Raw genomic sequence first — 14363 nt, forward strand, 5'->3', positions numbered from 1 at the left:
GCACTGCGCTTTCTCTCTCTGAACATACGTCATCATACAGGAAGTAAACAAACCAGAGCAAAGGGTTGTCATCAAGACGCTCACGAGAACCTCCCATTGAGTGCCATGACAGCTCGTGCAGGTTAAATGTTTTTATTTATTAATTAATTTAAACACGTAGCTTGGTCAAATGTATCTACGATAGGACGTCTACCAGTGCCCGCGATGTGTGCTGTTAACTCGCAGCCGGTGAAGGATACTTGTACAATGTTTGGGTCCTAGCCTTACGCTAACGTCACATATCTCTAGTCAAACATTTCGCATTTTAAAAAACGTATAGTTAATGGCCAGGAATAAGACTTCACAGGATATCGCCGAAGACCTCAAACACATCGCTCGTATCCTCTCTTCCTTTCGGCATTATTTAAGTTCATAAAAAAGTATGAATGTTAATAATATTTGGGCTTGTATCCCTCCGCCTTTCATGTTCTAGTCCCCTAATGAACCGTGGAGGGTGGAGGCGTAGAGCGTGCTATACGCGTAAACCTAACCATAAAGGAGCTATTATGTTGAAATATATCGGTCCATGTCAAATAACTTGTATGCCGAATGTTCTGCTGGTGCTTGTATTTCAGTCGGTAATCTCTTAAAACCGTGTTTATTGCGCAAATACGGCTCACGCGACAGATAAAGTCTAAATTGTCAAATCTCTGAGCGCGGTTTGTCGCACTTTCTCACCAGAGCTGATAACTGTGTGTCACGGCTAACTGCAGTCAAAAACACAAACAAAACCTTGTTGGTGGAGGTTATTAAAACTGATAAATAGAGCTGAACACACGAGAACAGTGTGACTGGACGGGCTCGGTATTTAAATAAGCTGGCAAACATTTATTTACTGCCGAGACATCATGCAAACTAACGTTAGCAGCTAGTGTGAATATGTTTTGGCTTTGCAATTAAATCCCAGTAAATTAGTTTGTATAAAAACAGGATTTAATACCATATCAGTTAATATTGTGTTTATGTTGTACACAGCATATCGGCCACTGTATCAGGTACCCCATTGCCTTCAGGACTGTTTTTCTTCTCAGTGGAATAGATTCAACAAGGTGCTGGAAACATTCCTCACAGGTTCTGATCCATATTGACATGAGAGCATCAAACAGCTGCTGCAGATCCCACAGGTGATCTGTTGAGAAATGGTTTGACCTCTGTGAAGGCCTATTAGGAGATGGTGCTTTAGTTCTAAATGGGTAGACATGGTGTCATTTAAACAATGATTAGAAGGACCAAATGTGACAAGAAAATATATATGCCCTTTTACACTATTACACCATCATGACCAGCCTGAACTGTATGGTAATAACAATACTAACTTTATTTATATAGCACCTTTTTAAAAACAGACACACACAGCAGACCCAACAGGTTTAGATCTAGAAAAGCATAAGAAAACATAAGAAATGATAAAAGCACAATAAATAAAAATAAGAAAATTAAAATAATTAAGAGATGGAAAGACAGATAAAAACAGACAATGTCACAAAAAGGCAAGTCTGTAAAAAAGAGTTTTAAGAAGTGATTTAAAAGAGCTCACTGATTCAGCATTCAGCGAGCCTTAATCTCCTCGAGCAGGTCGTTCCAGAGTCGAGGTGCACCTGATGGAGAAGGCACGATCACCTCTAGTTTTTAGCTTCGACCCTGAAACAACCAGAAGTGACCCGCCTGAGGATCTAAGGCTGTGGACTGGCTCGTACGGGGTTAGCATGCTGGCAGTATAGTCGCGGGGCCAGACCCCGACGGGCTTTAAAAGTGAAATCTTTAGTGAAAATCTGTGAGATGTGATGTCACCTGTTAAAACCGGTTAGAAGACTAGTTGCTGCGTTTGGACTAGTTGGAGGCGTGAAAGTGATTTTTTTTTTTAAACTGAACAGGAGTGAGCTGCAATAGTCCAGTTTTGGCAATATAAAGATATGGATTCTTTTTTTCAAGGTTGGACTGTGGGAGCATAGGTTCAACTCTGGAGATGGTTCTTAATTGAAAATGTAGAATAGATCCATGCTTTCAAAGTCTGACCCTAACATCTGAATATAGCCTCAGTTTCCTGATCCTAGCTGACAGGAGTGGCGTCTGGTGTGGTCTTCTGCTCTAAGGTTCAACGTGTCGTGCTTTCAAAGATGCTCTTCTGCATCCCCTGGGTTATTTGAGTCACTCACTATATCTGTCTTTAATTAAACAACATCGACACACAGCAAACATGAGTAGTGGTCGATTTCTGAGGCCTTAAATTGTGTTTAATTAAGCTACCAACTGTTCAGTCAGGGTTCACAGCTGGTCAGTCTGTTTTGAATGTTATCCCTGATCTGTACTCTCTACTGCTTCTGCTTCTCATTTTCAAGCTCTGATGTTTTCCTGGCACACATGATTTCCACAACTCATCCCGAGGGTGTCAAGCCAGACAGTAACCCCCACAGTGCCATGGCTGAGGTGTTGGGACAGAGGAGCCTGGTGGGCTTTGGTGTGGTGTTGGCGTGGCTGGTGCTGTTCCACCTGCTGGTCAACATCTGGCTGCTGTGTGTGTTCACCAGCCTGCTGGTGGTGCTCGGCGGCTGGCTTGGCTCGCAGGCCGTCCTGGAGTCCAACAGTGTGGTTCACCTAGAGAGGTTTATCACCCTGGAGCAGGTAAATGTACAATTTACATTTTATTGCATTTACTGGACTAAGATAATCTTCACCTTGGTTGCTTTTGGGAGGCTGAGCTCCATATTAATTTACAGTATCACTTAGTTTACACTTGTTTTATCACTGCTAAATTTCAGGTTCCACCGTCTTTGGACGATGAGCATCACTTGGACCAGGAGATCCACAACACTGTGGGGAAAATCATCAGGGACTTTGTCTCCTCCTGGTACTCCACTGTGTCGTCTGAGAGCGGCTTTGAAACAGAAATCCAAGAGGCCATGATCTTTATGGCCATGGAGCTGAAAACACGTGCAAGACGGGTTGATAGGAAGGTACAAATATTTTTAAGTCAGACAATAATTTGGTCAAATCTTTCTGTTCTGCTTTTGGAAATCACTCTCAACCTTTTTAGCTTGCGACCGCTCATCACAGCCTCAGTGTGGGCATGACTTTAGCCGATCAGAGATTTTTACCATACTGTACCACTGTTTCAAAAATCAAGAAAAAAATTTAAAACACATAAGAGATTTAAGTCCAGACATTGACAGTATATTGCTTAGCCCCATGCCTTCTGTTTTTGGTGGAAGAATAAGTAACAATATAGTCTTCAGATATCGATGATATAATGAGGGGGGTTCCATCATGCAGCAAACAGATTATTTTTGTACAGGGTGTTTTATTTTGAAAATCCACCGTTCAAGCTGCTCTCTGTAAATTAACGCGGGCTGCTTGCGTCATCCATCAAAAATAGAACAGCTGCGTACTCATGGCGGAGCTGGAGCTGACTAGAACGGCCGCGTATCACTGCGGTGACCGTGACGCACATGCTGCGCATCCCCGCCCGGTGGATTTTGGGGGTTAATCAAGAGGCATCCTCCGGTGCCGGGAAATGAAGCCATTGCGGAAGTGCTAAAAACTGTAATTCCTTGAGCAGCTGCTTGAGACAGGCTGCAGAAGTGAGTCAATCTCTATAAGCGGCCATGTTAAAATGTCCAACTTCACAGCAGAAATAAACATGTTTACAGTCTGGTACAAAACCAGTTTTGGTCTCTATAGATAATTTCCCCGTTCATGACAACTGTACTGAGGGGGGTGAATTTTTTTTTAACTCACCCCTTCAAATGATATTAATGATTATCAGTGTGACCGCTTGATTGACAGGTACGTGCCGTTACAGATGGCTTATTAGAGCACTACCTGCTGATATTTAGATTAGCCGGGAGGTGGAAGAAGCAGTACATCCAACATGGCGGCGGCCAGCCGGTGTCGCATATTTTCAAACCTCCGGGTGACATCACTCAGGCTCTGTCCATTCTTTATACTGTTACTGGGTTTAATAGAAGTATTGAAAGATCTAAAATCTACAAATTGTGTTTAATGGGTCATGTTTGAATCCCTGCAGGAGCTGACCCAGAGGATCCTGGATCTGTTTGGTTGCCACCTGCAGGACTACATCAGAGCCAAGGAGCTGGTGAGCGAACAGCAAACGCCTCTGACAACAAGATGGAGCAGTGAGAGTGAGCAGCTGTGGAAGGAGTATTCCAGAATCACCACGCCTCACTTTGCCATGAACAGCGACACAGTAGAACTAAACTATACCAGATCAGTTGTAGATTTGTTGCTGCACATTTTGGTGCCATCGCCGCACTTGGAGACCCGCACCGGACGGTTCGTCGTCGGAGAGCTCATCACCTGCAACGTCCTGCTCCCTCTCATTGCCAAATTGTCTGACCCTGACTGGTTAAACAGTCTCATAATCGAAATATTCAGCAAGTCTAGCAAACCACAGGAGTCAGTCACAGCAGAGCCAGTGACTTCATCACCACTGCCACTACCACCGCCACCTGCTCCATCAGAGCTCGCTCCACTACAGGAGACAATGCATACACATCTAAGAAATAATGAAGTTCCTCCACTGAGAGCTGAGACTGAAATGGTTCATGATGCGGAGATAGCCACGCCTGAGCTCGCTGCCTATGATGTGGGTGACTCTGAGGAGGTGGACACTCCACAGAACAATGCTGAAGAGGAAGAACCTACTCCACCTTTCTTAAGGCATTACATGAGAGGAAGCAAGTCGAACCCGTTTTACCAGGAGAATGACTCCGACCTGGAGTCTCCTTTGGCCGACTACAAACGAGGTTCCATTGATTCCCTGGTGATGATAGGCCAAGAGGAGGTCCTCTGTGACAGACAGAGAGAATGCGCCATACCTGCAGAGAACAATAATGGTGTGGACCTGGAGGATGCTTGCCCCAGTCCAATAGAAGGCCCCTGCCCTAAAGTCCTGGTGAATTCACAACCAGTCGAACATCCTAATGGTTGCAGCTCCCCACCAGTTATAATAGCAGAGGGGACTCCTTGTATCAGCAGCCTCCAGGAACTGGAGAGGGGTGGCAGTTGTTTCCCTTCAGTAAACCCAGCCAGAGACCTCCTTCTGGGTGTAGACCAGAGTGTGCTGGGGAACCCCAGTGAGCTGTCGGACGTCAGTCCGTTGCAGGGCTCTTCTCCTATGCCGTCGTTCAGTTTTGAGCCCCTTAGCAGCCCAGATGGACCAGTCATCATCCAGAACCTCCGCATCACCGGCACCATCACAGCTAAAGAACACAGAGGCACCGGCTCCCACCCCTACACTCTTTACACTATCAAGGTAGGAGATATATCTGTTTGTCCTTTGTTCATTACTCTTTATTTTGTCCCTGTAGGATACTGTACCTTTATAGGTGCACCACTTTTTAACAAATAACTCATGTAAGGCCCAAAGATTACAACCCAAAGAGATTTTCAAAAAGAAAGTTACAAATGAAGAAACATTAAAAAGCCAAAAGTAGCCTGTGAAGTTGTTGACTACTAGTAGTGCTAGCTATGAGTGGATACCAATGTATAAAATATGCTGTATGCATGACGTCACACATAGGTTTCTGTTTTGAAGCTCATAATCTGTGGAATCCGGGCTAATCTAAAAATTGGCAAAGATGTGGCTCATCGGCGGTCCTAATGCCGGCTGAATGATGCCTTGTTAGTTCTGCATACAGTACAGTTCAGTACAGTTGTCATGAACAGGGAAAATGGTTGAAATGTTCTGTAGCCAGCCTCAAGCAGCTGCTTGAGGATTTACAGTTTTTAAGCACTTCCACGTTTGCTTCATTTATGAGCCACTTGGTGGATATGAGCACGAGCATGTGGGTGGGAATCCACATCCTGTTATTGCTTTTGGTCATTCTACTGATTGTCATTTGTTGATGGAAAAGTGAAAACAAACACAGCATTGTGTCAACAGATGCAGTGAAGAAGAAGACTGCAAAACGCACATTCAGTTTTTACAGACATCAAGGCAACTATTGTTTTAAACCTGGAGATATTCAATTTACTACATTTTAGATTTTCAGACTTTGTGTTTAAGCTATTTGACATCTACTTTTCTGTAAAAATGTTCTCTGAATTTTGAGAATTGAGTATTTAATTTGTTCCTGAAGTTTTTGTCATTTTTGCTGCCTAATAAGAGGTCTTACATGGGAAGGTATTTTTAATGTTCATTGTCTTCAGAAATATAACTCTCAGAGCCATGAAATTTGCTGACGACACAGACCAGTTCCAAATGATTGATGATGAAGGCACGAGCATCCCCAGGCACTCACCCAAAGTATACACACATGGACATTTTCATATTCCATGCTAAAAATACAGTGTTTGATTGATGTGCCTTTGTTCAGGGGTTCTTATCTCAACATCATCAGATTTCAAGGGCCAGTAATGGAAAATATCTGCTTGTGCCTTTCAATCATTTGGCTCTGTTCTCAAGATTAAAATTGCCAAAATGTTGAATTGACATTGAATCAATAACATTGAATGTTGGCACAAGCTTTACCCTGTATTGTGTTGGTTTTCAGTATGAGACAGCGATGGCTTATGAGAACCCTGGAAGCATCCAGCCAGGCTCTGAGGATGCTCCGTCAGGTTGTGAGAATCCATTGTCTGTTCAGCCGGTGGCTTATCACATGGTCAACAGACGATACAGTGAGTTCCTCAACCTACAGACACGGCTGGAAGAAAAAACAGAACTACGAAAACTCATCAAAGGTAGAATTTAAGTCAAGATTAAAAGTGGTTGTTGCTGCCTGAAGCCACCAGTGTACACAGTGGCCTAGTCAGCTTGACTCTGGTGCATAGCAACAAGATTTTCATTGTATTCTCTCATTGTATGTCAGGTGTGAAAGGTCCAAAGAAAATATTTCCAGACATGCCGTTTGGAAACATGGACAGTGACAAGATCGAGGCCAGGAAAGGACTTTTGGAGACCTTTCTAAAGGTTAGTGGATTTACATTATTAACTAAAGTTTGTTTTTGATCATTGAGGCTGTCGGTGATCATTCTGTCCTCTTTTTCAGCAACTCTGTACCATCTCCGAAATAGCCAACAGTGAAGAGATGCAGGAGTTTCTGGCTCTCAATACAGATGCCAGAATCGCCTTTGTCAAGAAACCTTTCATTGTGTCACGCATAGACAAGGTTTGACCCTATTTCATCGGAGAATATGATGCAGAAAAATATAACGTGATGAAAATATTTTTCTTATGATTCTGATTATTTGTAAGGCAGTTATGCTTAAGCCTCTAATGTGTTCACAGTTTGTATTGTAATGCATGTGTGTATTTTTGTGATTAGATTGTGGTGAATGCCATTGTGGACACCCTGAAGACAGCGTTTCCCCGTTCAGAACCTCAGAGCCCGACAGAGGATAACGAGGGAGAGATGGATGGGGGGAAAATAAGTGCTGACAAGAAGAGCAAGTATGAGTCAAGAGATCTAGACCAACTTTTATTGACACATGCCAAAAACTCAAACCCATACAGAGAGAAGTGTTACACAAGTGCCCAGCCTTTGTAGACTTATAGCATTGACCCTACTTAACCTCCACAATCTATTCTACACACTCTTTCTGGATTTCGTTCCTGCAACAAGTTCAAAAAAGCTGAGACAGGGGGATCAAGACTGTGAAAGTTGTTGAATGCTCAAAAAACACCAGTTTGTAACAATTCACAGGTAAACAGGTTAATTCAAACAGGTGATAGTATCATGATAAGGGCTAAGTCATCTGCAAAAAGTTTCAGTTTCAGAACAACGTTTCTCAACACACAGTTTGAATGAATTTATGGATTTCACCATCTACAACCTCTGCACGTGAGGGACAAGGCTCAAAACCAAAATCAACATAATTGTATAAAGATATTACTACATGGGCTCAGGAACACCTGAGAAAACCGTTGCATTGTTAAGACCCAACATTCAGAAACACAGAGTGTATGGTAGAGTGTGATGTGGTCTGATGAGTCCACAGTTCAAATTGTCTTTGGAAATTGCAAATGTCATGTCATTTTGGGCTAAATTTACGAAATACACAATGTCCCATCACTGGTAATCACTGGTGACATTAGTTAGTTGCTGATCTGGAGTTTCAGTTAATATTATACCATATCACATCGACAGATGGAGATATGTCACACTAGATTTTAAAGATTTCTCGACCATGTTGGTGTAACAGTTTAGCTTTAACTGTAGAATGAACTTCAAAACTCAACTGCTGATTGTGTGTTTGTGGGTGGGAAGCCTGTGAGGGATCAGGAGAGAGCTAGCATCTGGGGCACAGCATGAACCTCTGTGTGTGTTATACCTACATTGTGATTGTAGCAGTAATGGGTTATGTATTATAACCTATGGCCTATTTTATCATAGTATACTGTTAATGAAATAAGACTCATATCGTCTTAATACAGATTTATTGCACAGTAATGAGTGATAAAGCTGATGTTGTGTGTGGCGTGCACACATTCATTTGTTTGTATGATCTCAGGTCTCGTCTGAAGTTCTCCAGTAAAAACATTCCCTTTATGAATGGCTCAGACATCAGACCATCGGTTTTGTTCAGCTGGGACCAAACTAGCACAGTAAGACACTCACGTTAAACCTGCTCTTTGATATATAGACTGAAATTTGCTGCTTCAAATACAGAATTTTTTCCCCTCCATCGTTAAAGGTGTTTAACGGGATGTCTTTGGGAGATCTGCAAGCCTTCGTCACCGAACAAGAAACACTGTCCATCAGAGCGGAGCCAGAGATGGAGGGCAGTCCAGCAGTGAGAGAATTCGGAGACTATCTGATGGGCAGCTTGAGTGGAAAGCACAGTCAGGAACCTGGTAAGAACAGGCCAATGTAATTTATGGATGCTGATGTTAAGGGGTTACAGAAGTTGACTCCTCTGAGGCAGAGACAGTGAGCCAATATGAGAGAGTGTGTGAGTGTGAGTAAGCAAAGCCAGAAGTGGAAGTGAAGCTTTTGTGGTTTCACAGTGAAGTGTGTGGAATTGCTTTATATGCACTAACCTTTTATTAAAGTGGTATTAGACACAGTACACTAGACTAGTAAAGCAGAAATGTACAATACTACCTTTAGACTTTTCCATGCCATTGCTAAGACTCAGCAAGTTGCTGTTGCTGAGTATGAAAACTTTAGTGCTTCATGCAACTCCTCACTGCTGTTATATTGAATATCAGCACATGGCCTTGTGACGAAGCTAATCACAGCCGTGCTGATATTCAGCATAACAGCTCAGCCTCGAGTGTGATGTAGCTTTTGTATAACTTTATATAGCTTTTGTCTCCACCATCACAAGTAATTCTACAACTGGGACTGCACGGTTGACAAACAACACACCAACATTTCCTGAACACTATCTTGTTAGCTACTTTGTGCAAACAGTGAAATAAGAGTTTGTTGACAGTCGCTTTGGTAGAAATATTAGTCTTTTCCTTTTCCTAATGTTCTGATAAAATCAAACATGTTTAATATTTCTGGGAGGTAGGTACACTTTCTTCAGTACCAAACAGGAAATACCATCACACAATTTTAATGTATTTCATCCACCGACCAACACTTATTTCAGTAAGAAATCTTAATTTTTGAACCGGTTCGCCTCATTCATATTGTTCTCTCCTGCTAAAATAATGCTGGTAATGACAGAATCCAAGATGTAAAGTTTGTACAGAAATACACTTTATCTTTATAGATTATATTGACAACTTTTTGACAACATATAACATTCTTTTTCTTTTGTTTTTATAGTCACGTAATGGTGATGTAACATTAATCTAACCGTTGTTAGAATGCCTGTAATGTGGAGTGATGCATGTAGTTAAAACTGCCAGTGCTGTTGTGTGTACTGTTATATAATCTGTGTTCCAGCACACCCAGATCCAGATTCAGGTTTATTTGTTGTATGTAAGTTAACACAGGGTCAACAATACAGTGAAATGTGTTGGACAAGAGGAACCAGTCAGCTCAGCATTAGGAGCTCAGTGTAACAGCACTACACGTAGGAGAAAAAACAAGCTTAGAATAAAATACAAAACTATAAAATTTTAGGTAAAAAAAGAACAATATAGAAATACAAAATAAAAAATCTAAGATATACTATACTATACAGGTTACATAGGTTAAAGAGACTAGAGACAGGTTAAAGAGACTACAGACAGGTTGGAACCACAGACTGCTTCATACAACTATTTTCACATATGTAGGAGTACTTCCCAACACATGTGTGTAAACACTGTGATGTGTAAAATCATTGACTTTCTTTCTTTTGAACGGTCCAGTATGCACAAAACAAGCCATGTCATATGTCTATATCAAATTTATGTTAAATAATATAGACCCATCTCAGTCAGTCAAAATAAAAGTCAATATCATCATATGGAAACTATCTCTGTCTGCATTTGCTTGCATTTCCTCCTCATAAGGCATCTGGTCATTGTCTTTTTGAAGGAATGCTTTTTTTCACTCCTGACCAAATGTTTCACCATAAAGTGACCAGACTGACAGTTCACACGGTTTTAATACACACAACATATACTGTTTATATAGTTGTTGTTCAAATTGGACCGCACTGGTAAAATTCAGACACCAAAATTCAGGATGAAAAATTGAACAGAACTTTACAAACCAATTTTAATTGGTCAAGTTCATGTTCTGTTAGTCATATGACCCGAGAAGGAGAAGTACAGATGAGTAACTGGAAAGCCCTGAACATCTCTATGTAAAAGAGTCAGCTAAATAAAAGCACACATCTTAAAATTGCAAACCTTATGGAAGTTCAGGGGAATTCAAACCACATGAATCCAGATAAAAATATTTCAATGCTATAAATTCAGTCTTTGAATTTTAATATTAAGTATTTAGTACATTAAGGTATCCAGGTGCTTCTATATTCTTTCTACCTTTACCGAGATACCAGTGTTCAGTTTTGGTTCATACTATCAGCATGTTCATTATTGAGGTTGTATTATTGTATTATGTTGTATAGAGGTGTTTCTCATTCACTCATTCATAAACATTTATCTGTATATCTGCACAGCACCTGTTGACTTTTATTCTGAATGATTCCTGTAGCATCTCCAGCTGAACAGATGATCTAAATAGCTGATGGTTCACAAAAGCTTTATTGGTAATACTGTAGCTCCAAAAACATGACCTGAACACACAGATAAGCAAAACTCCACAAACACAAGACAACATGGACAATGCTTGTTCACTTATCAAGTGCTAAAGAAACAAAAAGTACAACACCTTTTTCTCCTTAAGTAAAAAATAAAAGTACCAGCTTATGTGTGTAACTAATGGTACAAAGTTAGCACAGCCTTGAGGAAATGTAGGTTATTTACAATTACCCGTTATATATTACATATATACATGTTATATTTGTTGTTAGTTTGGGGAACACTAGTTAGATTGTTTGTAGTTAGTAAGCACGGCAGGATGGTGTTTCTTTATTGTGCATGCTATCAGTCAACATGTTTAAACACAGGAGCTGGTGTCAAGTATAGCTGTACTGTCTGCAGCTGGCACACCAACAATAAGCACACAAAATGTCCTTGATGATATCGCTTCAGTGAAAGAAGATGTTAGCTCTATCAGATAAGATATATCTGCATAGCACCTGGCTTTTATTCTGAATGATATCATCTCCAGCTGAACACCCGATGTCCTTGCCATTTAATGGTTCATGAAAGCTTTATTGGTAATACTGTAGCTCCAAAAACATGACGTGAACACACAGCTAAGGAAACAACAACAAAATGTTACCATCCTATAACATCCTCCAAAAAGACATAAGTCAGTCACAATAAGAAACACAACATGGACAAAGCTTGTTCACTAAATGCTAAAGAAACTCCTTTTTGTCCTAATCTTTCAAAAGAAAAGCACCAGCTTTTGTCATGTAACTAACGGGACAAAGTTAACACAGCCTTAAAAAATAGCTATGAAATGAATAAACATGGAAAAACAACAAATTATTTAGGCTATTTAAAATTAGACTAATTAATTAGATTATATATGACATATATGTTATATTTGTTATGTTAGTTTGGGGAACACTATGTAATTACTACAGTACTAAATTGTTTGTAGTTAGTAAGCACGGCACAATGTATGCTATCAGTCAACACGTTTGAACACAGGAGCTGGCATCAAGCATAGCTGTGAAGATAAGCCATCACCATCTCAGTAGCAGTACTGCAGCTGGCACACCAACAATAAGCACACAAAATGTCCTCGATGATGTTGCTTCGGTGAAAGAAGATGTTAGCTCTGAAATTGCTTGCAGAGATTAGATGTAGATCATGGGCTCAGCACCCCTAACACTTGGAGTAAGAAATGTTGTTATTCTAAAATTTATGTTCGTCTTTGACAAGCTTAAATAATGTCCGAAATAAACTCTAGTTTGTTTTGTTTAAAATGTATATGTTAAGGATGAGAAGACGAGGGAAGAAAAGTTGCTGCATATTCAGCATGACAAAAAAAGTGTTGTTAGTTACACAACAGCCCTTTTTAGTGAGCCATCAGGACTTTCCATCAGACAGACGTCTTCAGGTTCCAAGTTGCAAAAAATAACAGCATGAATTCCTTTGTCCCATAAGCTATTGCACTCTGTGTCACATGTATGAGTTGCAGCAACTCATGTTGACACTTTTGCCAACGCAAGCCTTGCACTTTAAACTCTTAGTGCTCACAGCAGGACTATAGTTCAACAGCAGGCTCCCATGTCCCATTAAAATGCCTCCAGCCTTGTTGTAGTTGTTTGTCCTCATACACATTAAATATAAGCTCATTTTGATTGAGAAGAAAAATACATTTTCAAAATCAGGAAAGAAAACTTACAGCTAACCAGGTTGCTGCAAACCTGCTTACCTGAATTTACAATCTTTAAGGCAGTTTTTCTTCCCAACTCACGACCATATTTGAAATATTATATATTATTATTATATTAATAATATGGAATGTACGTTTTTTTTAGGACTGCAGTAACAGTGGAAATTGTCAAATGTCAAATGTAAAGGATAAAGCTGCTAACCTGATGGTCACCTGCTGAGAGGTGTGTGTTTGATTCTCAGATGGTACCCAGATGAGTTTTGATGCCATCAAGATGTGTTCTGTTTCCTGATTGGTGTTTCTACTCAGCTTTGACTAAAAACATAATCCATGTTGATGTAACACGGTAGATTTTGCAATGCAAGATGCAAGACTACAAAGAAACACACAGCAAAAGCAGCAGCATCCAGGTCTGACCACATGAGGGCAGTGTTAATAAATGTATGAAATGGATGTGATTCCCGGACCTGCATGTTCATCAGATGCACATAGAAGAAATGTGTTTCACTGAAACGGATTACAGTGTTTGGTTTCAGATACCTGGATCCATCTGTCTGACAGATTCTGCTTTGTCATGCTGCAGTATGTCATAAGTAAGTGTAAGTTGTGTTTTTTTATGTGTGTCTTGCATGGTGTGGGCACAGCATCTGAGATGGCGCTAGCCGAGGTGGCTCTGAACATCCTGTGTCTGCTGATGAAGAAACAGTGGAGCTGGCTGTGCACTGAGAACATTCAGAGGGCCATCAGACTGCTGTTTGGAACCCTTATCAACAGGTGATGTTCATGTAACAGTCATAAGATGCCACAAAGAAGTACTATAAAAAAGTTTATTTCACTAACACTTTGTCCAAAGAGGTAGAGAGACATTAACCAAGCACATACTAAATGTTGGCAAAGTGATCAACTGTCCAAAGTAAAAACTTGTGCAGTAAAATATATAACAAGTAATGCAATGAGCTAATTACAATTTCCACTTTTATGACACAAAAATACATTTATCTTGGCTTTACCTGTACTTAATTCTAAAATCAGCATGCTAAATACTAACATGTTCACATGCACAGTCTCAGTTTTTGTCTTAAGTCTTGTACTGAGAGTGTAATTGCACAGTAGAACCTAACAAAATTGTAAATATTGCCTGCAAAATGCTGCATGCTCAGCAAGACAGAAAAGTGTTTGTTAGTTACACAACAGCCCTTTTCAATGAGCTGTCAGGACTTTCCGTCAGACCACATTGCAAAAATAACAGCAGGAATTCCATTGTCCCATCAGCTATTGCACTCTGTATCGCACGTATGAGTTGCAGCAACTCCTGGTGACACTCTTGCACTTTAAACTCTTAGTGCTCACAGCAGGACTATAGTTTAACAGCAGACCATTAAAATGCTTTCAGCCTTGTTGTTGTTTGTCCTTGTACACATTAAATATAAGCTCATTTTGATTGAAATGTATTTCTTACATTTAACATATTAGCATATTTATTTGTAACCATTGTTTATT

At 40.4% G+C, this 14363-nt stretch overlaps 1 protein-coding gene across 1 annotated transcript in view; it reads left to right on the forward strand.

Moving 5' to 3' along the window:
- snx19b (sorting nexin 19b) overlaps nt 1–14363 on the forward strand; it is a 50893-nt gene continuing 36530 nt past the window's right edge. Inside the window, exons 1-11 of the mRNA XM_010757264.3 lie at nt 1–121; nt 2379–2661; nt 2799–2993; nt 4064–5311; nt 6552–6741; nt 6870–6970; nt 7050–7169; nt 7326–7450; nt 8512–8605; nt 8695–8854; nt 13508–13637. Of these exons, the coding sequence (XP_010755566.3) occupies nt 2401–2661; nt 2799–2993; nt 4064–5311; nt 6552–6741; nt 6870–6970; nt 7050–7169; nt 7326–7450; nt 8512–8605; nt 8695–8854; nt 13508–13637 (2624 nt within the window). The 5' untranslated portion in view covers nt 1–121; nt 2379–2400. The remainder of the gene's footprint in view (nt 122–2378; nt 2662–2798; nt 2994–4063; nt 5312–6551; nt 6742–6869; nt 6971–7049; nt 7170–7325; nt 7451–8511; nt 8606–8694; nt 8855–13507; nt 13638–14363) is intronic.

Source organism: Larimichthys crocea, chromosome VII, assembly GCF_000972845.2.
Source record: "Larimichthys crocea isolate SSNF chromosome VII, L_crocea_2.0, whole genome shotgun sequence".
In the NCBI taxonomy this organism is placed as follows: domain Eukaryota; kingdom Metazoa; phylum Chordata; class Actinopteri; family Sciaenidae; genus Larimichthys; species Larimichthys crocea.